General features: G+C 37.1%; 3 protein-coding genes across 20 annotated transcripts in view; 1 reads left to right on the plus strand and 2 right to left on the minus strand.

Moving 5' to 3' along the window:
• The window catches only part of LOC106150758 (phospholipid-transporting ATPase VA), a 28,875-nt gene extending 17,019 nt beyond the window's left edge, over positions 1-11,856 (minus strand). For 2 of the 4 annotated variants that reach the window (XM_087009082.1, XM_087009085.1), the window contains exons 1-4: positions 11,712-11,856; positions 5,015-5,452; positions 1,098-1,302; positions 526-611 (exon numbers count right to left, since the gene is read on the minus strand). In XM_087009082.1, the coding sequence (XP_086865208.1) occupies positions 526-611; positions 1,098-1,302; positions 5,015-5,445 (722 nt within the window). In that variant the 5' untranslated portion in view covers positions 5,446-5,452; positions 11,712-11,856. Of the gene's footprint in view, positions 1-525; positions 612-1,097; positions 1,303-5,014; positions 5,453-11,369; positions 11,550-11,711 lie in introns of those variants that run through there. The other 2 variants (XM_087009084.1, XM_087009083.1) reach the window with 2 other exon arrangements.
• Positions 11,857-11,870: 14 nt separating this feature from the next.
• On the plus strand, positions 11,871-15,030 carry LOC106150749 (COMM domain-containing protein 8). The gene is made up of 5 exons (XM_024077750.2): positions 11,871-11,985; positions 12,995-13,150; positions 13,438-13,587; positions 14,085-14,240; positions 14,519-15,030. The coding sequence occupies exons 1-5, from the start codon at positions 11,917-11,919 to the stop codon at positions 14,540-14,542; spliced, it is 555 nt and encodes a 184-aa protein (XP_023933518.1). The 5' UTR covers positions 11,871-11,916; the 3' UTR covers positions 14,543-15,030.
• A 124-nt stretch (positions 15,031-15,154) lies between these two features.
• The window catches only part of LOC106150757 (putative phosphorylase b kinase regulatory subunit alpha), a 57,975-nt gene continuing 45,277 nt past the window's right edge, over positions 15,155-27,852 (minus strand). For 14 of the 15 annotated variants that reach the window (XM_087009079.1, XM_087009081.1, XM_087009080.1 and 11 more), the window contains 9 exons: positions 25,582-25,661; positions 25,211-25,289; positions 24,684-24,813; positions 24,251-24,349; positions 21,423-21,520; positions 18,584-18,742; positions 17,627-17,680; positions 17,179-17,388; positions 15,155-16,980 (listed from right to left, as the gene is read on the minus strand). In XM_087009079.1, the coding sequence (XP_086865205.1) occupies positions 16,765-16,980; positions 17,179-17,388; positions 17,627-17,680; positions 18,584-18,742; positions 21,423-21,520; positions 24,251-24,349; positions 24,684-24,813; positions 25,211-25,289; positions 25,582-25,661 (1,125 nt within the window). In that variant the 3' untranslated portion in view covers positions 15,155-16,764. Of the gene's footprint in view, positions 16,981-17,178; positions 17,389-17,626; positions 17,681-18,583; positions 18,743-21,063; positions 21,129-21,422; positions 21,521-24,250; positions 24,350-24,683; positions 24,814-25,210; positions 25,290-25,581; positions 25,662-27,852 lie in introns of all 15 variants that reach the window. The other variant, XM_087009072.1, reaches the window with a different exon arrangement.

Here is a 27,852-nt window from a genome sequence, read left to right on the forward strand (position 1 = left end):
ATTTGGATCAATCTATCTCCCTGGGGAGTCTCACTAAATTGCTATCAACAGACATTTAAGCCAGTTAGGTTGACAGCAATTTAGTGAGAGTCCCCAGGGAGTTAGATCGATCCAGATGGATTGATCCAACTCTGCAGGGGGTTTTCAATAAAGTGCATTCAGTGTAGTCATCTTAATTGTCTGACACTGGACAGAAACCCTACCACTTGTAAACACAAATTTTAAAAATAAAATGTGCTATAGTTTCTATAAAAATGCACAAAAGCTAACTCCCACAGTTACTAAAAAAATTGACTGTTATAATTATGTGAATATTTTACATGCCTTAACATCTTGTCAAATTGTCAAAGAACAAAATGGCTGTGACAAAATTCTTCAAGACTGAATATCATCCTGTTTATTAATAATCCCCTTCTGGAGACAGCTGGACGAGAGGATTACAGATATTAAATACTTTGGGATAGATCTAATTAAGAAACTCTTGCAGAGATTTATAACAATGGTTAATAATCCAGTTTTACTCACAGTGATCCATGGAACTTATAGATTTCTGGATTTGGGTGTTCACACTCTACTGTGCATCTGAATTTGGTAAGGTTGAACTCTTCACCCTGAGGGCAATAACATATTGTACATACAATAACAATTCATTCCTGTACTGGTGCATATATATATATATATATATATATATATATATATATATATATATATATATATAATGACCTTGTACATTGTTATTTATTACTAAAAATAATTCTCCTGTCATACATCCGTAACAATGAAACAGGATTAGCTGGCATTTCATCTCTCTCTAAACAAGGGAAAGAAGTGTAAATTTATAACACAAAAGTAGTTATGATAATCTATGGAAAATTTAATCAAACTTCTTTTTCTAGAAATAAATATTTAGCAAGTATATATAGGGTTAAGTTTATTAACAACTGGGAAAGTAGAGTCAGAGAGAAAATTAACATTGATGAATCACTTAGAGTTTCATTATAAACTACTTTGGTTACTCTTTGTCAAATTTCCCCACACAAATATCACCCATCTAATTTAATACCTCTAGTAACATTGGAAATATTATAACAAGGTACCTTTTGTAGGATATCTCGCACAACTTCCCGCTGCTTGAGATTGTTTTCTCCATCAATGTTGGCAGTTTCAATGTGACAAATTCCTTGCTCATCACTGGAGTGGAGCAGCAAGATGTCCGCTGGAATGACCTCATTACATGACAAATGGACAACATCTCCAACCTTAATACTTGACCACTTGGAGCGTGCATATCTACCCTCATCTCTGCAATGATGAAGGTAACTGACATAATGCAAGGAAAAATTGGTAAAACTCTGAACAAAAATGGGTCAATGAAAGTGGAATATTATTGATGAGAGGAAGAGAAATGTCAATCAATTTTTGAATGATTTAACACTTTATGATAAATATTATATATAACATGTAATATATGACCAAGTTTAACTGTCTTAATCTAAACTTCACATCAAAAGCTTTATCACAAATGTAACTTAGAAGCTCTACAAGTACTGCATGGCTATGATCTGATCAATAAATAGCACTAAATCTAAACAGCAGTCATCATGGTCATGTGGATCAGAAAGGAAAGACTTGTGCATGAGCACAGTCGAATGGCATCAGTAGAAATAGCTAGCTCAACTACTCTTTCTAGAGAGGACTTACTTAAGGACTTGAAAACACAGCTTCAATTCTTATAAACACACTAGCTGTGGGAACTCATCATGACACAAGTCGTTAATTTGGACATTCAAGTTCCAAAATCAGAGGCTTGTGAAAGCAACTAGGAATTATCATTTATGAGTCCTGAGCTTGCTTAACCGTTATAATCAGAGGACATCATAACAGATTAGTAATCTCTACAAAATCACACTTTTATATAGGTTTTTATGTGGCCACTAAGACCTTTATTCCATATTTCAAACAGTTTCTACAATTTACTAAACAAGTGGCATTTACTTACTAAAACTGCTCTAAATGAAAACATCATGTGATTATAATGGCTACATTATGTGTCAGAGGTGAGGAAATTAAACAGGACATTGATTCTATCAACTCTGTGGGAGTGTCAAGGTGTGTTAATTTTCAGTCAACTTGGGTCTGCCTGACTTGATGCCACCCACATCAGGAGTATTTCAGATAATATTTTATCCCCATAGAAAACCAATATGGGTGGGACAACTAAGATATCAGTTTAGCTTTCTATGGTAGGTTGATTGTTATCACGACTTGCTGCAATGACTGGCTGGGACAGCTTATATAAGGGTGTTTTGATCCAATGTGATTGGAAACATGACTTTGGTCTGCTTTTCAGTTCAAAAGGTGACATACCAGTATTTTGTATTTCAAACTCAGAATTCCCCTCAATGACAAATTATTTTGTTCCTGCAAATTTACTTTGGAGAACTTTTAAGTTGTTAAAACAACCTTCAATACTCACAATAACCTGTAACTGTCACCACAACAAGCACTTCATCTTTTCCTTTAAAAAATTGCCTGTGTTTTACAGTTATTTAAAAAATCAAGACACCAGTAATGATTTGAATCTCATATAGTGATCATTCTATATGAAAAATGACATAAAACTAGCTAGAGGAATGTGCCTCTAAACTACTCTAAAGTTGAATGATGTCTGCCTTAATTTTAAACCTTAGGATCTAGAATCTATGCCAAAGCTATATATATATATATATATATATATATTAAGTTTAATGAAGTCTACATTAACTTAACTTAATTAACTAAATTTTTACACCTTAGGATCTAGAATCTATGCCAAAGCTATATATATATATATATATATATATATATTAAGTTTAATGAAGTCTACATTAACTTAACTTAATTATCTAAATTTTTACACCTGAGGATCTAGAATCTATGCCAAAGCTATATATATATAGGCTAGGTTTTAAAAACTCTGAACATTTATCATGGGACCCAACACCTATTTTATTGCAGATCTTGACGAATCTCAGGAAACATCAGAGCTGAATTAAAAAACGCTGAATTCCGTGGTTCTGCAGAAAAAACTCATGTCTGATACATTACTGTAAATTGTGTCCAATTATCACCAAAGCTAATAGGAGACACTCCTTCCCAATGATCTGAACATGAGAAATAATGCACCAAAAGCAAAGATAGTAAAATACTGCCCTCAGCATTCCTGCACACTTTTATTGAGGTTAAAAATACAATATTGCCCCAAGATCAAGTGGTTCATATCCTCTATCACACTGATAACACAGGACACCAGGAATATTTTACAATTCATTAAAGGGATAATAACTCTTCGTATGAGATCTATATTTCACAACAAAAACATTGTGAATAACTCATAGAAATATAATATATTCTGTTTTACCACAAAAACAGCAGTTATAGCTATTATTCTGATATCTGAGCTTGTCTTCAGACCACGTGACCTCCATTGATGGCTATACTCTGTTAAAATCTCTTAAGAGATTTTAACAAAAAAACAAACTTTTTAGAAAAAAAAACAGGGACTAACTTTGAATGTAAAAATGGATTCATTAACCATTGGTAAGTATGGGAAAATTGTTGTTTACTCCAGGAAAATTCATTTTTTGGCCGAAACGAAGAGTTATTATCCCTTTAAACACTGCCATATTAATTCAATATATACTGCACATAGACTAAGTTGTTTTGAAGAACTCATCATCACAATGATGGTGATCATACTATTGCTTTATTAGAGTTTTACCATACTGTCACATCTGTATATGAACCCCACAACATCTGAGACTTTTAAATACCATTCTTGTTTCTAAAACACCTGGTCAATTCATAATACCAGGTAGTCTATTTCTGGCCTTATTTAGTCCTGATATGAACATGCCTACAATGCAATAATACCAGGTAGTCTATTTCTAGCCTTATTTAATCCTGATATGAACATGCCTATACTGCAATAAAACCAGGTTGTCTATTTCTGGCCTTATTTAGTCCTTATATGAACATGCCTACACTGCAATCACCACACTGATTGGAGCAAAGTTACCACATTTAAATAAACTGAAGAAGGACAGAGACATTCTACATTACAATTCCAATATTCTGTGCTATGTAAACAACAGTTTTCCAGTTCCCATCCACAAAAAGCTAGCATCTGGCTTGTATATGAACCAAATATTGCCAGGACTATTGATTGTAGAGCCTGAGAAAACAGGAGCTCAATAGACATTTTAGAAAGAGTCATGAAAACAGTCAGCAGGTTTATTATCATATTCCCTTTCTTCTCCTGACTTGATACTGTTAGAGGTGTTAAACATTTGGTAAATCTGTGAAATATTTCATGTATTGTTCCTGTTACTGAAGAAGAGCAACAAAGGCTATTGACCACTCAAACACTATTAATCATCCTGGTAGTCAGTAACATCTTTCTATGTCTTAAATATCTGTGCCTCTGTTCCCCAAGCCAAGTTGTTTTGCCACCAGAACATCTAGGCCAAACAGGGAGAAAAATCTGTAATAGTGCAGGCCAATTTGCTTCTTTGGTTAACTCCAATGTGCATGCCTCACTCCAGGAAAAGTACATTTTATGTTCTTCGCTATTTTTGTTCAGTATTTTTTTTTGTGTGAAATACTTCACTTGTCATAGTCATAACACTTAGAGGGAGTGTAACTGTGCACCATTTGGGGCACTGCTGCACTGGCAACTTTGAACAAACTTATAACAAAATGCCATTCTTCTTAATGTCTTTTAGGAGCTGTCAATGTCTTTGAGGATTATAGCAAGCTAGATATTATTATCCTACCTGGAATACACCATATACAACTGTCAATGCCTTTGAGGATTATAGCAAGCTAGATATTATTATCCTACCTGGAATACACCCTACAACTGTCAATGTCTTTGAGGATTATAGCAAGCTAGATATTAATATCCTACCTGGAATACACCCTACAACTGTCAATGTCTTTGAGGATTATAGCAAGCTAGATATTATTATCCTACCTGGAATACACCCTACAACTGGTCTTGTTCACCTCCTTGTCTGCTTTATAACGGCGATAATCTTCAAATCCGTCTTTCAGTGCAGTCACTCCTAGCACAAACAGCACTGGGCACATGGCAATCTCCTTGGCAAATGCATTGACTTCAGGCACAAAATTTAATAAAACTATAAAAATAAAATATAAGTTGGCCACCCTGTGGAACTGTTCAAATAGGTTCTTTGGTAGGAATGTCAAGATGGTGTATTTTGTGGTGTTAATTCGATTACTAGCGTACGCCTTGTTAGGATGTGCGCTGGGGTTGACATCGCTGGGTATTAAATGGTTTGGAATGATCAGTCTTCTATCTTTTGGCTGACATCTTTTCCTAGCCCCTTGCCTAGATCCAAAGACTGGGTTGCCTGTCTTGAAGCGTGCTATCAGGCCTTCCATGTTCACTCTGAAATGAAAATCAAACATATGAGTAAGCTGTAAGCCAGAGACTTACAACTGTGATTAATCAAGTGAAGTGTCATCCTACGCTCTGTTCTTGGTAGTAAAGTCTGTTATGAAGCTAGATGGAATAATTAAAGATCCCAGTGCAGTGAATATAAAAATGTCTAATGAAATTGCCTTCTGTCTGCTGAACAACAGAGGGCTATAATTCAAAGACTTTAATGCATGACTGGCTAAAATATGAGGGGTTTTCTTGAAATATAATATTGGCTAAAATATGAAGGGTTTTCTTTAAATATAATATTGGCTAAAATACGAGGGGTTTTCTTTAAATATAATATCTTTTCAGAGATGGGACATTTTGGTGCTGTGTAGGACAGTGTCTGACTTACTAAAAGGAAGCCTCACAAATATGCCTATATGTTTTATGACACCTATTAAAAAGAAGGTGTGATGACATTGGAGATTTTTGGCCAAAAAAGGACATATGGCATAAAAATGTATGTGTCTTCCCAAATAAGTTCTCTAAAAAATGACCACAATTTACAAATCTCCCGTATAATCAAAACCAGTATTTTCAACTCTCACCCTCAGGCTCAGATTAAATACTACCCCAATATCATCAACTCTCACACTAAGGCTGTATTCCCAGAGCTTTTAGATCAATCTATCCCCGCGGGGAGTCTCACTAGATTACTGTCAGATAATCTGGCTTAAATGTCCGTCCCGCCTACTACAAGCTGTAAGGGGGTAATTAACTTTCGTGTCCGCTCGGCTGACAGCTATTTAGCGTGAACCCCGAGGAGTTAGGTCGATCTAAAGTAGATCGATCTAATCTCTGAAAATGGGGTCAAAGACTCAGATTACATACTACCACAATATCATCAACTCTCACACTAAGACTCAGATTAAATACTACCCCAATATCATCAACTCTCACACTAAGACTCAGATTAAATACTACCCCAATATCATCAACTCTCACACTAAGACTCAGATTAAATACTACCCCAATATCATCAACTCTCACACTAAGACTCAGATTAAATACTACACCAATATCATCAACTCTCACACATTCAGTTAACAATGGGCACTTAATCATGACATAGCACTAGCCTGTCAAAATGTCTCTGATAAAATCTCCTACCCCTTCAACAGCACAAACTTATACACATTTACATAGTATATTAATTATGTGAAGGATAATTCCCTGTCCATGTTCAACAGACCAAGTCCACCCCTTCTGATAGCACAATTAACTTAAAGGTAAGATGTAGAAGATAAAGGTTAGCTACAGACCATGTATACTATATATATATATATAAAGGGGGCAGTTTACTGATAAAGAGAGCATATTATCATATGTGCTCAGATGCTGATAGACTCAAGATTCTTTTATAAAACCAAATAACGGAGTGGTTTTAGACAACCCAAATATGCAGAATCAGACCAATGATATATTTACCAACTAAATCCAAATACCAAAGTTTTCCTCCACATAATTCAACTGTAATCAGCAGTAAAACATAACATGGAACATTGGTGCCGATATTTCCCCAATGACATGTGCCAGCTTGCTAACCAATATAGACAAGAAGAAAGAATATCTGAGGCAGATACTGGGCAGATGTGCCCACACATATGTAGGTCTAGCTATTAACTTTGATAATTGAACTTGGACATGAATATATAGACACTTTATATGGCCTGCTTACTGCAGACATATTTAATCACCATTTCCATATCTTCTTGAATAATTACAGACTGGCATTATACATTTGACTGGTTTATATACAGACATTATTCACTGTGCAGGACATTCACAAGATATCCAATTTTATTTTACTAACAGTATGTAGTTAGACTTTGTGACCTGACATTCTTCTGTTAATTTTTGTCTCCATCTTTTTGTTGGCAATTTTTCTTGATTTTTTGTTTCCATTTTTCTCAGAAATAAAACATCACTAGGTTATACAGCAACAAAGTTACAATCAAAAGCATTCTGATATGCCTGGAGAGTTTGATTCCTTAGAACTTTTACATAACTTAGGAAATGAACTACCAATAATTAGCATAGAAAGGTCACGTGACAGATAAAAATGACATGAACAGACTTTTTATTAATGATGTCTGTTCTGTTTGATCTGGTGGACCTACTAGGCCTGGTAGACCTAAGGAACCTGGTGAACCTAGTGGATCTGATGGACCTTGTGGACCTGGTTGTACCTAGTAGAGCTGGTGGACCTAGTAGAGCTGGTGTACCTGGTGAACCTAAGAAACCTGGTGAACCTAGTAGAACTGGTGACCTAGTGGACCTGATTATACCTAGTGGATCTGGTTGTACCTAGTGGACCTGGCAGACCTAAAGAGCCTGGTAGACCTATTGGATCCAGTGGACCTAGTGGACTGAGCCACTTTTAGGCCAATTTAGGGGTTTACTTGTTTTGTTTTCACAGCAGAGGGGGCAGGTTGTAGTGCAAGCCTGTAACCAAGGTGTGTGTGTGGGGGGGGGAGGGGAATTTGAACAAACTGCCCTTTTTGCCAAGAAAAGTAGGCTCTGGATAAATCTGATATAGGTAAACAAAAGTTCATGGTAAAAGGTTCACTTTGTCCACCATTGATGGCTATACATGCATGTTGTGTATGAAATACAACATGCATGAAATAAAGTCCCAGCCTCTGTAGCCTTATCTTCAGTTAATTTCATACCAGAATTGCATAAAAGCATGCAAGTCAGTACAAACCAAACAGTTGGTTCAACTTAATATATAATACTATCATTAGCTTACCTTCCACTTAACAAAGGGATTTGTAAATTAAATGTGTAAACTACTACCCAGATTATATGCTGGATTAAAAATTCATGCAAACGCATAAAAATTTGTGTAGCCTTAAAGGCTTTTAAAATCTGAATCTACAAGATATAACTGTAAAATCCTGTTTGGCAAGGAATGTGACCTCTTTTCTTGGAAAGGGTTATTTTTGTCGCAATGAGGAAGTAGTCTTATTTAACAATAGCTAATCACATTACTAATGTGGTCGCATTTATTTTCTCATATTTTTTCCTTCAATCTCACTGCTGATTCCACACAGATAGACCTACAAATCATAAATACAGGTTTTGAAATATATATTATTCACCTCTACCTACTACTCTAAACTCTGAAATTATGGAGTAGGCTTTAACAATACCGTGCACCACACAGAAGAATGAACACCTACTAGTACACCTTTAACAATACTGTGCACAACATAGAAGGAATAATGTTCCCATAGTTTCCAGGAGCTGTCTATAACCTTATGAGTCCATGTGCCAAAGAAAATACAGGTCAAACACCATCTGTGTATTAGAGGAAGAGAGGTTATACCATGTGAAAGGTTATACTGCACTATCTAATGGATGAAAACATCCCTGCCCTGTCACAGCCATCCAGTGTTCACAGAGAGTGAATGGTGAGCATAGAAGTTATTTAAAAAAGCTGACAATCCAGCTCACTTCACTAAGTGTTTTCTAAATCTGTTGGCCTTTGTAGTCCTATTTTTGAGGTTAACTAAAGATTGACTGCTCTGACCCAGTTTGTAAAAGGTTTATGGGTGTAAAGTAACAGCACAATCCTTTTGTAACCAACATACCAACACACGCAAATGTAATCTTATTTAACACTGACAACACTTTTCATTTATTTGTCTCTTAATTCATGTCACATTCTTGCAAACGTACTTACTACTGTCATATTTCAAATCATTCAAAGAAACACCTTTACTCAGATCTATCTCAGAGACAAAGGACTTATCTAATTATTAATCATTCCCATTTCATGAAAGGAAAGCCAATCTAAAACCCCATTCTCATACCTAGATCGATCTAGCAGGATCGACCCATCTCCTAGGGGTTTCTCGCTAAATTACATTCAGCTTAAGTCACTCTGATGTCTGGCACGCCTACTGTAAGAGGGTAATTAACTATCATTTAGCAGCTTTATTAGGCGTGCCAGACATCAAAGCCGCTTTATCTGAATGCAATTTAGTAAGAATCCCCTCAGAGATGGGCCGATCCTGCTAGATCAATCTAGGTATGAGAATGGGGTCCAACTCTACAAGGGACTTCATAACAATGGCAGTGGACAGGACAACACAGGATTGCTAGCAGCCACTTTAAACTAGGTTCTCAGTTATGATGCCAAAATAATTGTTGTTAGACCAATCTTTTTTTTTTTTTTTTTCAAAATCTATAAAAAAAATATTTTCACTTGAATTATTAACAAAATTGACCATTTTAATAACTTAACCTAAGCCAGAACTCATTCTTATCAACCACTGGGAATATTAAATTCTTTTCAGTCACTGATGTCGAGGCCCTTCAACAAACGCAAGAATGACATTACTTATATTCCATATATCTCGAGTACCATCGATCTCTCTTCATTGAGCTCTGTAAGTATTGGCCTAGACAGATGTGTAAGAAAATCCTCCTTAATTGCATGGAGAGACACTCACTTCCTACTGCTGATATTAAACAACAGTTAGCAGGACCAGCATTTAACATGAGAAATCCCCTCCCATGTTGGTGCTGTGTGGAAAAGGATCACTGCCTGGGAGCCACTGCCATATGAACCTGACATTTACTGTGTTTACAACAACTTGTCAATCAAGTAACTAAAAGAACCACAAGTAGAAAAGCTTCAGAAGCTGTTTGTTTTAGAACCAAAGAAAAAACTGAAAAATAATCAAACACAGTCTGGTATATCTTTTGCTCCACTTAATTAGAACAGCACACTGGAAATTAACCAAAAAGCATTTTCAGCCCAATTTCTATTATATGTTAGCTAGCATCCCCCTCTCAGCATGTCATATACTTGTGAAAAGTATGATCATAAAATTTCTAAATTGAAAATAATGTAGAAAGGGATAAAACTCCTGGTGTTTCTGATATACATGCACACTAATCTGCTCTCAAGTAAAACATATATTAGTATTTGGGGGGGGGGGGGGGGGGGGCAAGACTGTTAGAAATCACCATAGGATGAGAAATACTGGGGTTCAAAATTTGATACTAGCTGGCATAATCCAGGGGGCTTGGTAATAATTAAAGTCTGTCCTAAATAAACCTGTTGGTTCTCATCATTACCTCTGAGCTTTGTTATAACATAAAGCTTACCTGAGTATATTTTTTTAACAAGTGGTCAAATTTAAATCTGTAAACCCCTTTGTATTATATGAACTTTATTTTGATAAATCATTTTTTTCAGAGATGGGTTTAGATATTTAATGGCATTTTAAAGTTGCATAAAGTCATCATAACCAGGTAAATAATAAACCAGCAGCAGACTTCCCTGGGGATGTCCATATATCTCCAGTCCTAATAATGGCTATCACTCCGAGTTACTAGTATGCTATACTCAAAAATACACAATGGATGTACATTTATAAGATCAGTTTCCTGTCAAAAGTACCGAGTGACTGTACATTTATAAGATCAGTTTCCTTTCTTCATTTAGCCTCAGTTGTGTAAGTTGCATTTTGCGCTCATTAAAAATGCAAATTTTTGTAAGGGGTACAATTTTCATAATTTGAAAAAACTGTTGGTCCATTCTATTCAAAAGGAACAAAGGGGAATTTACAGTAATGAAAATCACATTCATTCATCTTTCAATTATAGCAGGGATAGCCATATTAATGCTACATGTATTAATCAATTTGCATATAATCTGCATATAATAATATTATTTTTACTATTATGGTCCATGTGTAATTGCAGTTGTGGTCTGTGTCATATCTCTGTTTACAAACATATTATGGCCTAATAATACCACTTTACACATTGTCTAATTTTACATATTATTTAGTATTACATTAAAAAGTTGTGTACAATTAACCTCAACAATGATTACTACAAACAGCCCTTCTCAAGTTAATACCAGCACTAACAGCCTATCAACGCGGATCTGTTCATACCACGATAATTATATCAAATCACCAGGTGAAGGCTTCCACGGTACCACTCCATGTTCAGGACATATCTACGATGCAAGAACTGTAAACCATGTAAACAACATACACTGGACTGAAACTGAAACCAAGAAAGCAACGGGATACTTGACTTCAAGCTTAACTTGGCTCAAGGCTAGATATCAGAACACTGAACCCGTTTTCATACTTATTTTCTTTTGTCTACCGAACTTGCAATCAAATTTATAAAAAAAATCAGAGTTAATATTTTCACCCTAATTTAAAGCAACAAAGAAGAACCTTTGACTTACCACATTCTTTGTAAGGATTGTCTAGGCGATTTGCTGAACACAAGGACTCAGCTGTCATTATCTACATAAATCTTGTTTTCAGCCACGCTATTTCCGGGATAGTCAGTGTGTATCGCCCTATTTCATTTGTTGACCTTCTTATGACCTTGCAAATTTAATCCAATCAAAATAGTTTTCTCGAAGTAAGGTAGGTTAAAGAACTGTCATGGCTGAAGAGGGAGGATTTCCTCAACAAAAATTGTTAGAAAAATGCCCCCAGAATCAGATATCAACGGTATTCGTACTTTTCACCGCTTTTTACTTTAACGGATTTAAATATGAGTGGAATGCGTGTCTTCAAGTAGAATGTAGAGTATTTATTTTGATTTATCACACTTTTTACAGTGGTAATATTTGTGCCGTCGTAGCTCCAGCTTATGGGAAGTATACCTCAGCAAAGGATAATTCTTCTATAACTCATTCTAACTGTTGAAATACTTGTGCAATATACCCTAAACTTATACATGCAAGTCCTTAATTTTTGAGGATTTTTCCCAGTTATATGGTGACTGTGATCTGTGCCTGACTGCTGTTGAATTAAATTAAATTAAGGTTACTTAAAGAATTTTCGATGCCCATCCCTGAAACTACCTCCACACCCATATATTTGAGTGGATTCGAAGCTTCTTGTAAAAACGTTAAAAAATAAGAAAAATTATGCTAGTGATAACACAATTAGGTACTACAAACTTGCATTTCAGATAGCTGAAAACAGATTTTAAATTGATGCACAAACTATAGACATAAAGCTTACATTCATTGAAACTGAAGGGAAATAATAGCCGTTTTTTGTTGTTTTTTTTTTTTTTTTTTTGGGGGGGGGGGGGAGTCAGGAGAGGTATCATGCATTAATTTTTATGGAAAGTGTATATAAGATCCGAATCAAGTATCAGATTGTGAGGGATATATATTTTGACTCAAAACTCGATATTGACAGACATACTGTATGTCTGAAGAAAAATGAAACTCTTTGTCACTTTGTCAGTTAAATATCTTTAAAAGACTCCCATTACATACTAGAAGACATGTCAAATTAGCTTGCTATTTTTAGACACTTGCTGTTTTTCACCATTCCAAACTATCACTTTTTCAGAAAAGGGACTCCAAGTAGCTCTGCCACATAATCCAGTCACTGGTATCAGTGGATAACAAATACAGATTAACTGATCTTTATCTATTTTCAGAATTTTCCAGCATAATATAAACATTATTATTATTATTATTATTATTATTATTATCTTCAGTTACTTCATGGATTGATAGACGGCATTTGTGGAAAGTGTCCCCCGAGATACCAGGACTATGCAAAGATCTGGAGTTTGGAAGAGTGGTGGAATGTTTGTGATTATTTCAAGGAACTGGCAAAGGATACTCTAAAGAATATCTGGTCCAAAGATGAGGTAATTCATATATAGACATAATATCTGGAGTTATATGCAGAATTGAGAGATAACAGATGCTTGGCATATATTTTACAGTCTTTTAAAAATTTGATGAATTTGTACAATTGTGTTGTTTATCATAAGGGGTAGCACCTTGGCAGTATAAGGTAAAAAAAAAAAAAAGAAGGAAAATGTGTTGTATTATGTATTCAGTTTCAAAAGAAAATTTTCTTTCAAGTACATTGTTATTTCTGCTGGGTTTTAACAATATCATAAACAACAGTCATTGTTATTGTAATTTCAAGATTGCAGCACACTTAGAAGGCCTGGGGTCTTCAAAACAAGAGGTATTAGATGTGTTTTGGGTGCGTAGAGAGGACATGCAACAACATTTAAGACAAGAAACATGTGCAATATCAAGGACTCAGTTGGTAGACTTTGACTGGAGTCTTAAGGTTCGTATTATTTAAAGATACATATTGAGTACGAAAGATGAATCATGGCCACTAAACCTGACCAAATATTACAACCACATTATTTCAGGTAATATTTCTTAAAAGAAATGCTTTTGAGTTTTGTTACATAATTTGTCAAAAAGATGGTATTTTCAGTGATAATTTTTTCTTACTTTCTGTTCCCTATCGACTGAAGGAAAAAAATCAGCCTTTTTTCTACTGCCACATAGATAAATTTTGGTTGGTTTTATGCCATATGGATATTATTTGTGTTGTTTAAAGAACTAGTACCAATGGTTTATATGCATTACAGGGAGCTTACCCACCCTTTATATGTATTTTTGATAGTTTTAAGATGCCATTTTGGCTTTGGATATTTTCTGAAAATATCAGTTCAAAATCTATTTTATATCCATCTAGTTAACCAATCTGATTATGAGATGATTTAGAGAAATTTTTGTCCAGTGCCTCAATACATATTGTTTGTTTGTCTGCAGCTAGCCATGTCCAGTGATAAGATAGCCAGCCTTCATCAACCTCTAGTATCAGTGGACCTGGATGTACGAGAGGATGAGACAAAGAGAGTAGTTTCCATGGAACTCACCAAAGAAGACTTACAGAAACTGATCACTTCTCTAGAAGCTGCCAACAAGGTAACATTACCTGGAAGTATTAAATAAATATAAATTACAACACAGCTTCAAAGTACTTTTCTTTTATTGATATATATTGGATTATCTTGGTAGTCAATTATATACTGGGTATTATATCTTAGCAATAGAGTCACTCTCCTGCCTTTGTCAATTTGAGATTGTGAGTAGCTTTACAGATTATGATTTGCATTGAAAAAAATGTGGTAGTTTAATGACACATTTGTATCCCAGTGTTTAAAAGAATCCCATTGTTGACATGGTGCTTGTTGACATTTCAGGTGGTCAATCAGCTGAAGACGTAGCACATTGAGTGGCTCTGTGAACAGGGGACGAAAGCTGCACTTGGAACACATGACATCTGTTGTGAACTCTTATAAACTTTGCTATTCAAGCCAAATGAAAAGTTTATCACCACATTTGTGATATTTTACAAAATAATAGTAAGGTTAAAATAAAATACATCGTTAAAAATAATTTTTTTCATAATAATTTTTAAAGATTTGAGAATGGAATAATTATGCTTCAAAAAAAGGTTTGACAGGAGCTCCTTTTATTTTGGCATGTGTTAAATGAGGTTACAGGGTTCTACTCTCTCATGTCTGTGTGGGTAGAACTAGATTGCCAGTCAAACAGCATTGGGATCAATAACAATGATATACTTTGATTTATCAAATTGAAAGGCAATCATCCAAGTTTTTTGCGCATAATTCAAATGTAAATGGGTTATTTAGAGTAATGTTTTATATAGACTATACCAGATGAGATGTAATTAAATATACTAATGAACAGAGTTTTTTACTTCTGTATTTATCAATCTGGATAATTCAGATGTTTTTTATTTCCTTCCCGCTATTGCTGATGCATGTATGTACTCCGTGTTGCCTCTGTCAGAAATGAAATGCCAAAAACAGGTCTAGATTTTTGTTAATGAAGTTTTATTCAGGAAAAAAGTATGAAGCATACCACTTCTATCTGCTTGTCTTTGCACAAGACTATGAAGATCTAAAAATGTTCATTTTACTAGCAAATGAACAAATTTGTTATAAGTACTGTAATAACACAAATTCATTCCATTTCAAGGTAAATTGATAACATACATAATAATACATTAGAAAAATTGTCCATCATCTGTAGTTGGTTTTTAGAAGCAGTTAGCACCTCGATTCCCAACTTGGTTTTCACATGGTAGCCTTAGTATGCGAGTCCAATGTTCACGTGGCGACCTTAGTCCTATGTTCACATTGTGACTGTAGTCCTATATTCACATGGTGACCGTAGTTCTGTTCACATGGTAACTGTAGTCCTATGTCCATATGGTGATTGTAGTCCTATGTCCACATGGTAACGGTAGTCCTATGTCCACATGGTGACTGTAGTCCTATGACCACATGGTGACTGTAGTCCTATGACCACATGGTGACTGTAGTCCTATGACCACATGGTGACTGTAGTCCTATGACCACATGGTGACTGTAGTCCTATGACCACATGGTGACTGTAGTCCTATGTCCACATGGTGACTGTAGTCCTATGTCCATATGGTGATTGTAGTCCTATGTTCACATGGTGACCATAGCCCTATGTTCACATTGTGACTGTAGTCCTATGTTCACATGGTGACCGTAGTCCTATGTTCTCATGGTAACCTTGGTCCGAGAGTCCTATGGGTTACACCACACCAAGAGTTCAATTGTACTGAAAAGTGGATGGCTTCACCAAAGGCAAATCTCCCAATAGAATTTATTTCAAGAGGTGTGATCAAAGCTATTTTTATGATGGGCCTCAAATTATGAAATCCGGTTATGGCACATTTTAATGAAAGCATTATTATTCTTAGAGGAAAAATCAGCCACAAAGGAACTGATACTGGAAATTAAACCTAATACAGATATTCACCACAATCACAACCATTATAGGTACCATGGTCAAGATGAAACTTTCCAACAAATCTTAAATGTAAAAACAATCCAATGAGACAAAGCAAACATTGAAGTTTTAACTTCAACAGTATTTTAGCACAATTCAATCATCTAACATATCACCCTGTTGTTAAGTCCATGACTACAGTGTCAGTAAAAAGGGACAAAAAGCAATATACAAAAGAAAAAAGTGCTTATAATACGCTTTGGAAGTTCATACTAAGTACAAATGTCCACCAATACTCCCACAGCATTCATCTAGCAGCAATTTTTATCTGCTTTCAAATCAAAAGCTACATAATTAATAAAACTGAATATAAAAATTGGTTTTGATTTTCAAACTAATGTAGTATGTTAAAAGTTATGTTGGCAACATAAATACAAGCAGCATTACATATTTAAAGCTTATTAATAAAATATTTAAAATAAGCAATATGCATTGTCTTCTAGTGTAATACAAGAAGTTACAATGTGATACCAGATCCAGTTTGGGGAGAGAGGTGAAGGGGAGGAGATATTTGCCTCGCCTTCAGCACTGAGACTAGCACTGGCTCATGTCTTAAGAACTCTAGTTGGCAATCCTGAACTGGACACTGCATGGTTTTCTAGCTGATGGTGCAATCTAATTCACCATCCTGAACAGGGAATTGCAACATTTGTGCCACTGCCCGGGCTAAGTATGTCATGCTACCAAACCGTCCACTAGGAGCACTGTCATAGAGATGTTGACAAATCCCGCGAGCTCCTCCGCATGCTGCCTCGTGTTCACCATGCCTTGCCTCAGAGGCACAACACAAGGTGGCGTCACCGTTGGCAACAGCCTTAAACCAAATAAAAGAACAGAGAAATTCATAAAAGGACTCATATGACAAACATGTGTTGTATGTCTGAAGTATAATTTACAGTCAAGTTTTGAGAAAGAAATACCATGATGTACTACAATGCTGCATCTTTCTGTCTAAGAAAATAAAATAAGACATATCTTAATCCTTCAAGATACCAAGATTATCATCTATTACCTGATCCTGGATAAAGATATCATTAGCTTCATTGACTATCCTGTCTATAGGTATAACAAAGGACAGGTTAATCTTGGCCTGGGTGTCCTGCTCTACGATTAGACATAATACCATCATAGCTTCCACCATCAACTGGCGGTACTCTGGCTGAGGGATACGGTTGAACGCTGTCTCCACCTGGATAGCAAATTTAAACTCTCCTGGTGTCATCTGAAAAATAAAATATTGAGTGAAATAAAGGAATAAATATATCTATATCTATATCTATATCTATATATATATATATATATATATATATATAATGAATAACAGAGGAGAAAATAACAATTACGACACTCACACTGATAATGTTTCCAATTTTTAAAAAAACATTGTCAGAATCTGTCATAATCATCTTTAACTAAACCTGACTGTCAGAAATACAGGATCTAAAGAGTCCCATACACACCTCTCTAGTTAAATTCTGGGGTAGAATGTGACCATCTATAGAGATGCCATGACTCTGAAATAAAAATAAAGCATAACCTAAATATGTAGTTGAACAAGTGTACAGTAAGTGGTAAAAATACAGCACTCTATCATCAGAGAGAAAGGTCTCTAGCATTAGAAAAATAAAAGATTGTTTTGAAATGAAAACTACTTGGTATGTACTTCAACTCGAGCCATACTTAAGCACTGACCCTATAAAACCTATCAAAAAACAGTAAAACCTATGGTATTCATTTCTTTTCTATTCCAAGAGTTGCCTTATTTACCCATAGACTGCATGCAGCATCAGTAGACAGACATCTCTTAATACTGCAGGCATAAATCATGGAACTGAATACTGGTCTGAGCATTTTCTTATAGCACTAGAATATTTCAAATATTTTGTTTGAAGGAATGCAACTTAAGATTCATATCATATCTTTGAATGCAGATTCTGTCTTTAACTTACCCTCTCCAGGACCTGCCACACAGGTATATTGTGTCTTTAACTTACCCTCTCCGGGACCTGCCACACTTTGGTATATTGCGTCTTTAACTTACCCTCTCCAGGACCTTCCACACTTTGGTATATTGTGCCTTTAACTTACCCTCTCCGGGACCTGCCATACTTTGGTATATTGTGTCTTTAACTTACCCTCTCCAGGACCTGCCACACTTTGGTATATTGTGTCTTTAACTTACCCTCTCCAGGACCTGCCACACTTTGGTATATTGTGTCTTTAACTTACCCTCTCCAGGACCTGCCACACTTTGGTATATTGTGTCTTTAACTTTCCCTCTCCAGGACCTGCCACGCTTTGGTATATTGTGCCTTTAACTTACCCTCTCCAGGACCTGCCATACCTTGGTATATTCTGCCTTTAACTTACCCTCTCCAGGACCTGCCATACTTTGGTATATTCTGCCTTTAACTTACCCTCTCCAGGACCTGCCATACTTTGGTATAGAAGCCTACAGGGACCCTGTTTAGTGAACCATCAAGTCTCCGTCTTCTCATCCACTGTCCCTGCTTCTCCTCGTCACTCCTGTCTTCACTGGCGTCCTCCTCTAGCCCCAGGCTGGTGCTGGACAGGGTCTAAAGCAGGGACAAACAGCAGGGTGATAACTGAGGACTCACAGTTAACATTATCACGGGTTAGAATATACAACTTAATAAGTTCTACAATCATTCATTTTCCCTATATTAACAATCAAAATAACAGCAAGGACAGATTCAATATTAAACTTTGTCTTTCTACTGTTGACCTCTTTAATGAATTTAGCTGTTATTATAAGTCACTGTGCAAAACAACAAATAATGAAGGTCAATTAATTCATGAGATTTTAGTAAAACATAATTCTTTAATTCCATGACAAAAGAATTTACCCTACCAATGATGTTAAGACTTTATTACACTCACTTAAACTTTCAAATTTTAATTCACTTAAAAGTAAAGGGAGAGGGAAATAACTGAAATTTTTAATTTCATCAAAACTAGATAAATGTCACAACAACAAAGATGAACAACAATAACCAGAAAATATCAAAAGGGAAAATACAGAGAGTAAAGAAAATACCACACTCATGCCAGGTTAGTGAAAGAGAATTTAATATGTATTCATTCAAACTGACCCTTCCTCCCACGCCAAGTCAGCACACCTTAGTTCACTTCAATCACACAGTATAACCTCCTTTATCCAGAGCAAAGTCATGCACCCCACCCCTTCTCCCTCACAGACAGGACACCCCCCTCCCTCTTTCCTCACAGACAGGACACCCCCCTCCCTCTTTCCTCACAGACAGGACACCCCCCTCTCTCTTTCCTCACAGACAGGGCACCCCCCTCCCTCTTCCCTCACAGACAGGGCACCCCCCTCTCTCACAGACAGGACACCCCCCTCCCTCACAGACAGGACATCCCCCCTCCCTCACAGACAGGGCACCCCCCTCCCTCTTTCCTCACAGACAGGGCACCCCCCTCCCTCTTTCCTCACAGACAGGACACCCCCCTCTCTCTTTCCTCACAGACAGGGCACCCCCCTCCCTCTTTCCTCACAGACAGGGCACCCCCCTCCCTCTTTCCTCACAGACAGGACACCCCCCTCTCTCTTTCCTCACAGACAGGGCACTCCCCTCCCTCTTTCCTCACAGACAGGACACCCCCCTTCCTCTTTCCTCACAGACAGGACACCCCCCTCCCTCACAGACAGGACACCCCCCTCCCTCACAGACAGGGCACCCCCTCCCTCACAGACAGGGCACCCCCCTCCCTCTTTCCTCACAGACAGGACACCCCCCTCCCTCTTTCCTCACAGACAGGACACCCCCCTCCCTCTTTCCTCACAGACAGGGCACCCCCCTCCCTCACAGACAGGACACCCCCCTCCCTCTTTCCTCACAGACAGGGCACCCCCCTCCCTCTTTCCTCACAGACAGGGCACCCCCCTCCCTCTTTCCTCACAGACAGGGCACCCCCCTCCCTCACAGACAGGACACCCCCCTCCCTCTTTCCTCACAGACAGGGCACCCCCCTCCCTCTTTCCTCACAGACAGGGCACCCCCCTCCCTCACAGACAGGACACCCCCCTCCCTCTTTCCTCACAGACAGGGCACCCTCCTCCCTCTTTCCTCACAGACAGGACACCCCCCCTCCCTCTTTCCTCACAGACAGGGCACCCCCCTCCCTCTTTCCTCACAGACAGGGCACCCCCCTCCCTCTTTCCTCACAGACAGGGCACCCCCCTCCCTCTTTCCTCACAGACAGGGCACCCCCCTCCCTCTTTCCTCACAGACAGGGCACTCCCCTCCCTCACAGACAGGACACCCCCCTCCCTCACAGACAGGGCACCCCCTCCCTCTTTCCTCACAGACAGGACACCCCCCTCTCTCACAGACAGAACACCCCCTCCCTCACAGACGGGGCACCCCCCCCCCCTCCCTCACAGACAGGACATCCCCCCTCCCTCACAGACAGGGCACCCCCCCCTCCCTCACAGACAGAACACCCCCTCCCCCCTCCCTCACAGACAGGACACCCCCCTCCCACATACACTTTGTCCCTCATATATAAACATCACAGAACTCCTCCCCTCCACCATCCCTATCTCTCTCAACCACAGTTACCCCATCCTTACTGCCATCAATCACTAGGCTTTGTCCCTTATATATAAACAGCACAGCACTCCTCCCCTCCAACATCCCTATCTCTCTCAATCACAGTCACCCCATCCTTACTGCCATCAATCACTGGGCTTTGTCCCTCATATATAAACATCACAGAACTCCTCCTCTCCACCATCCCTATCTCTCTCAATCACAGTTACCCCATCCTTACTGCCCTCAATCACTGGGCTTTGTCCCTTATATATAAACAGCACAGCACTCCTCCCCTCCAACAAACCACATGCTTCACTCACCAACACCGTTTTGGGTTTATGTCTTGTTATTAAATCACCTGGCCTCATCAGTAACCGATCAGTGGCTAGATGGAAGTTAGAAGGACAACTTAATGATGGAGAGGTAGAAAGTAGAGGACAAGGAATAGAGTGAGTGATGGCGTGTGCCTATTGTTGCTGTTTCAGAGATTGTTGGGAATTTAAACACAAAATCTTGCATTCATATAAAATTTTGAGTAAGGAAAATTCTTCTCTTTGAAATTCCAATACCATAAGAACACAGTTACTCTCTAGTACAGCTACAATTTACACACTGCCAACAATAATATTCAGAGTGAAGGTATAAACATTGAGATAGAAGTAAATGTGACCATGACCACCTTCATTTTCCTCTTAATCATGGCCATGTCTTTATTCCTGCTGTGTTCCTTCTCTGGTATTCTTATGGACAGTTTGATGCCAGAGTATGGACAGGGGACTGAAGGTAGAACACACACAGACATGGAGAGCAACATGTGGTATGGAGCTACACTAGTACATTTGTGTATACAGAACAATTTGGTATTGAGCTATAGTATATTTATGTATGATCTATACAAAATGGAAATTTTCTTTCAGCATTAAGTATCACATAAGATCCAATTAAGTTATATCAACTACATATTAAACAAGGCAGCAAAGCTGTCAAATGTACAGACAAAAAGCAGGCAATAACTATGCACAAAATAGGCTACTGTCAATTCTGATGCAAAACTACATTATGTTAAACTGCAAATTCAACATCAAATTTTAATTATGCTCAACAGGTAATACCAATGTAAGTAAAATGTGTAACAAGCATAAGGCTTCAGGCCCATGGGAGTTCAAGTTCACACTTTGAAAATGTATAACTTTCAACTGCTTTTCCAACTCAGGCTGCATTTTAGTCCTGCATTTTGTTTCTTTTTTTCTTTTTTTTTTGAACATTTGGCAATCATAAGTAACATGGTTTTCCCATAATGGTCATCATGGCAGCAGCACCCAAAATTGTTTCCTTCTATTCTGATGCAATATTACATAATAGTTAACAGCATAATGACCGTCAATTTTTGATAATAAAATATATGTATCATGGATTTTCAGAAAATGTGACTAGCATGGGTCTTCAAGCATGTGGAACTTCAAAGTCACACCTTGAAAATGCCAATTAATATGTGAAAAATTAAATTTTCACAAAGAAACTTTAACTGGCAGAAAGAATTACCAAGCAGACTGCATTGCCTACTGAAGCTGTATTTTAGTCCCATGTTTCTTTCCTGTAAGTTTGAGAACAGTAAGTGACATGGTTTTTCTTAAATGGTCATCAGTGCCCAAAATAGTTTTTTTTTTTCAAATTTTGATGCAATATAACATAACATTTAACAGCTGAATGAACTTCAATTTTTAATAATAAAATATTAGTATCATGGATATTCAGAAAATGTGACTAGCAAAGGTCTTCAGGCCCATGGAACTTCAAAGTCACAACTTGTAAATACCAAAATGTAAACAAGACAGCACTGCTCTGAAATGATTTTTTTCCATTTTTAACAATTTTTAACATAAAACTAAATTAACACTTTACCGCCATTTTTATATGATCAACTAAAAAAATTAATGAGATGGGAAAAATATCAATAGAGCTGTGTTAAATGTCCAATTTCTTCCATTCTGAGATTCTGAACATAGTGAATGATTGAATCTGACAAACTGCAATGATATGAGTTTATTTCCATTTTTGAAACTTCATTACACAATACACGATAACAAGTTTACCATCATTTTTACAAAATCAACTAACAATGTTGTAAAGATGCAGGAAATGTCAAACAAACACTTTTATGTATCTTATTAGTTAAATAATAAGACTGTTAACATGCCTAATAATTGAATTTGAGGAAATGTGAAAAAACAGCATAACTTCTAAAACAATGACCCGATTATGCTAATTTTCAAACTCAACCTGCGTATTATAAATATTCATCAGTTCTGTAAGTTTCAAGCCAAAAGGTAAAATGGTTTTCCACTTATCGTGTTATCGGTGCTGCATATATGCTGAAAAAAGTGAAAAAACAGCATAAATTCCCTAAAAATGACCCAATCATGCTGTTTTTCGAACTTGACCTGCGTATTATGAATATTCATCAGTTCTGTAAGTTTCAAGCCAAAAGGTAAAATGGTTTTCCACTTATCGTGTTATCGGTGCTGCATATATGCTGAAAAAAGTGAAAAAACAGCATAAATTCCCTAAAAATGGCCCAATCATGCTGATTTTCGAACTTGACCTGCGTATTAAGAATTTTCATCAGTTCTTTAAGTTTCAAGCCAAAAGGTAAAATGGTTTTCCACTTACTGTGTTATCGGTGCTGCATATATGCTGAAAAAGTGAAAAAACAGCATAAATTCCCTAAAAATGGCCCCATCATCCCGATTTTCGAACTTGACCTGCATATTATGAATATTCATCAGTTCTGTAAGTTTCAAGCCAAAGGGTAAAATGGTTTTCCACTTATTGTGTTATCGGTGCTGCATATATGTTGAAAAAAGTGAAAAAACAGCATAAATTCCCTAAGAGTGACCCGATCATGCTGATTTTCGAACTTGACCTGCGTATTATGAATATTCATCAGTTCTGCAAGTTTCAAATCAAAAGGCAAAATGGTTTTCCACTTATCGTGTTATCGGTAAAAGTGCACGGCGACGGCGACGGCGACGACGGCGACGACAGCGACGGCGACGACAGACGCAGATGATGGCTATATGTACAGACACATCTGTGTCTGTACATAAAAAGGAAAACAAAACTATTGAATATGGTAAAAGAGCTTCTAGTAGTGCTGGATACAAACGTTGGAAAAAAATATTTGGAGGATACATATCTTCATAAGAAATATTTTAATGCCAATCATATTAAGGACCAAAGTCATAACTTATTTGTATTCTAATTTCTTTCACTATATTACTTTGTTTTTATATTCAATTAAATTTAATTGTCATTTTTTAGTTTATAATATTCTTATGTGTATTTGTGTTTTTTTATTGTGTATAAATATTTTGCAGATACATAATAAAGTATTACTATAAAGTTAAACTTCTCTCAGTTTAGAGCATAATATAGCATTTGTTTAGTCTTGATATATAACACTACTTGAAATAAATAGAATACATTGTTCATATATCCCAGACTTACCAGTGGTGATGCCAAACTCCTTCCCACTAAGAATATGGTGCAACAGTGTCTTCATTTCAAAAGGACTCAGGTTAAGCAAGTGGTCAGAGGCTTCACTGCCTATAAACAAAGTCATGCTGTACAGATATTTCTTTGAAATAATGGCAGATGTCTTAATTTCTTCTGAAAAAATATATGTAGCTGCCATTTTCTGTCAGCATCAAAAAACTTTTTCGGTAAAAATCATCAAGAAATCTTTGGATAGAAAACTGCCCATCTATGAGTGATACACAAAACATATTTTAAAACCATCAAAATGAATTTGTTCAACTATCATGGAAAATGCAAGTTTTTTATATAAACAGCTTATAACAATAAACATTAAAACTTTATAAGGTCTTCTAGCATAAATTTTAAAAACTTGATTCTTGGTTACTGTACCCAGCCTCCTTACCAGAACATTTGAGATTCCGTGCTAACTCTGCCGCCATGACCTGGATAATCAAACCAACTCTCAGACGCAGCATTTCATTGAACAACTTTGGCTCCGTTCTGATGAACATGGCAAGATATACCAAGAGTTCCTGAAACATGATGAGCATAGCAAGATATACCAAGAGTTCCTGAAACATGACGAACACAGCAAGATATACCAAGAGTTCCTGAAACATGGTGAACATAGCAAGATATACCAAGAGTTCCTGAAACATGGTGAACATAGCAAGATATACCAAGAGTTCCTGAAACATGTGGCAGTCATTTCTGTATCATGGAGACAACAACAGAGGGAGCCAGTGGCACAGAGTTTTTATAAAATATGTCTTTCAGGTACCAAGTCTTTCAGGGAAATAGGGGTGCCCAAGAAATGTACAGCATGCCTTAAAAGTTACAAGTGGTCAATGTACAAATGCAATCACATTTAAGCAAGTGTGTGTGTGTGTGTGTGTGTGTGTGTGTGTGTGTTGCTGATCTTTTATATACCTGTGTTAGCATAGCTGTACTACTGTCTTCTCCACAAGCCTCTTGGATAATAGTTGCCAGCTCATCAGGGGGAAGAGGTCTGCAACAAACAGTGCATGCATAGAACAATACCTTATGATATGATTTAATACTTATTTCCCACAGAAATGATCATAGCTTAAACCGCAATTCCTGTAACTACTTCCTGACAAAAAATCTCCAAATGGCAAATAATAATAATAAAATTAATAATAACAATAAAATGAATAAATAAAAATTAAAATATAAAAGACAGGACAACATAAGCCAAGTTTGCCAGGATGAAAAGCAAATGGTGTAAATATATGCTTGGTGTTAAGTAAGGATTCAAATACATCAAGACCTTACTTTACCTCGTAACAATTTTCTCCCTTGGTTCTGGGGGAAGGCCCACTGACAGCTGCTTCTGTCTCACTAACAGGTCTGTCACTGCCTGAAACACAAGAAACAAAAGACACATCACATGTGAACAGTGGCAAGCAGTCTGTCACTGGCTGAAGACAAGAAACAGAACACATATCACATGTGAACAATGGCAAGCAGTCTGTCACTGGCTGAAGACAAGAAACAGAACACATATCACATGTGAACAGTGGCAAGCAGTCTGTCACTGGCTGAAGACAAGAAACAGAACACATATCACATGTGAACAATGGCAAGCAGTCTGTCACTGGCTGAAGACAAGAAACAGAACACATGTCACATGTGAACAATGGCAAGCAGTCTGTCACTGGCTGAAGACAAGAAACAGAACACATGTCACATGTGAACAATGGCAAGCAGTCTGTCACTGGCTGAAGACAAGAAACAGAACACATATCACATGTGAACAATGGCAAGCAGTCTGTCACTGGCTGAAGACAAGAAACAGAACACTTATCACATGTGAACAATGGCAAGCAGTCTGTCACTGGCTGAAGACAAGAAACAGAACACATATCACATGTGAACAATGGCAAGCAGTCTGTCACTGGCTGAAGACAAGAAACAGAACACATGTCACATGTCAATGGCAAGCAGTCTGTGGACAATTAAGTTAGATAAACTATGTGTGAACCAACTTAAGGTTATGTGTGCTTCTTTACAGGAGAACAATTCTTGAGAGGCAGCCTGAACAAGGAGGTGGGGCTTTTGCAACTGGATGACTAGATGTTGACTTCTTGTGTTTATTGAAGAGCTTGCCCTCCTGTAAACAAAACAATACTGGAGAACAAGCTCTTCAGTAAACAAAACAATACTGGAGAACAAGCTCTTCAGTAAACAAAACAATACTGTGGAACAAGCTCTTCAGTAAACAGAACAATAATGGAGAACAAGCTCTTCAGTAAACAAAACAATACTGGAGAACAAGCTCTTCAGTAAACAACACAATGTTGGAGAACAAGCTCTTCAGTAAACAAAACAATGTTGGAGAACAAGCTCTTCAGTAAACAACACAATGTTGGAGAACAAGCTCTTCAGTAAACAAAACAATGTTGGAGAACAAGCTCTTCAGTAAACAAAACAATACTGGAGAACAAGCTCTTCAGTAAACAAAACAACGTTGGAGAATAAGCTCTTCAGTAAACAAAACAACGTTGGAGAACAAGTTCTTCAGTAAACAAAACAATACTGGAGAACAAGCTCTTCAGTAAACAAAACAATGTTGGAGAACAAGCTCTTCAGTAAACAAAACAATACTGTGGAACAAGCTCTTCAGTAAACAAAACAATACTGGAGGACAAGCTCTTCAGTAAACAAAACAATGCTGGAGAACAAGCTCTTCAGTAAACAAAACAATGCTGGAGAACAAGCTCTTCAGTAAACAAAACAATACTGTGGAACAAGCTCTTCAGTAAACAAAACAATGTTGGAGAACAAGCTCTTCAGTAAACAAAACAATGTTGGAGAACAAGCTCTTCAGTAAACAAAACAATACTGGAGAACAAGCTCTTCAGTAAACAAAACAACGTTGGAGAATAAGCTCTTCAGTAAACAAAACAACGTTGGAGAACAAGTTCTTCAGTAAACAAAACAATACTGGAGAACAAGCTATTCAGTAAACAAAACAATGTTGGAGAACAAGCTCTTCAGTAAACAAAACAATACTGTGGAACAAGCTCTTCAGTAAACAAAACAATACTGGAGAACAAGCTCCTCAGTAAACAAAACAATGCTGGAGAACAAGCTCTTCAGTAAACAAAACAATGCTGGAGAACAAGCTCTTCAGTAAACAAAACAATACTGTGGAACAAGCTCTTCAGTAAATAAAACAATGCTGGAGAACAAGCTCTTCAGTAAACAAAACAATGTTGGAGAACAAGCTCTTCAGTAAACAAAACAATGTTGGAGAACAAGCTCTTCAGTAAACAAAACAATGTTGGAGAACAAGCTCTTCAGTAAACAAAACAATGTTAGAGAACAAGCTCTTCAGTAAACAAAACAATACTGGAGAACAAGCTCTTCAGTAAACAACACAATGTTGGAGAACAAGCTCTTCAGTAAACAAAACAATGTTGGAGAACAAGCTCTTCAGTAAACAACACAATGTTGGAGAACAAGCTCTTCAGTAAACAAAACAATGTTGGAGAACAAGCTCTTCAGTAAACAAAACAATACTGGAGAACAAGCTCTTCAGTAAACAA

Source organism: Lingula anatina, chromosome 3 (genome assembly GCF_051362555.1).
Source record: "Lingula anatina isolate TDL-2025a chromosome 3, LinAna3.0, whole genome shotgun sequence".
NCBI classification, from domain to species: domain Eukaryota; kingdom Metazoa; phylum Brachiopoda; class Lingulata; order Lingulida; family Lingulidae; genus Lingula; species Lingula anatina.

Excerpts from the sequence above, each read along its gene's own strand:
- LOC106150749 (XM_024077750.2), top strand. The coding sequence starts at position 11,917 with ATGGCTGAAGAGGGAGGATTTCCTCAACAAAAATTGTTAGAAAAATGC. Across the intron at positions 13,151-13,437 it reads ATATCTGGTCCAAAGATGAG|ATTGCAGCACACTTAGAAGG; the intron begins GTAATTCATATA and ends TGTAATTTCAAG. Across the intron at positions 14,241-14,518 it reads CTCTAGAAGCTGCCAACAAG|GTGGTCAATCAGCTGAAGAC; the intron begins GTAACATTACCT and ends TTGACATTTCAG.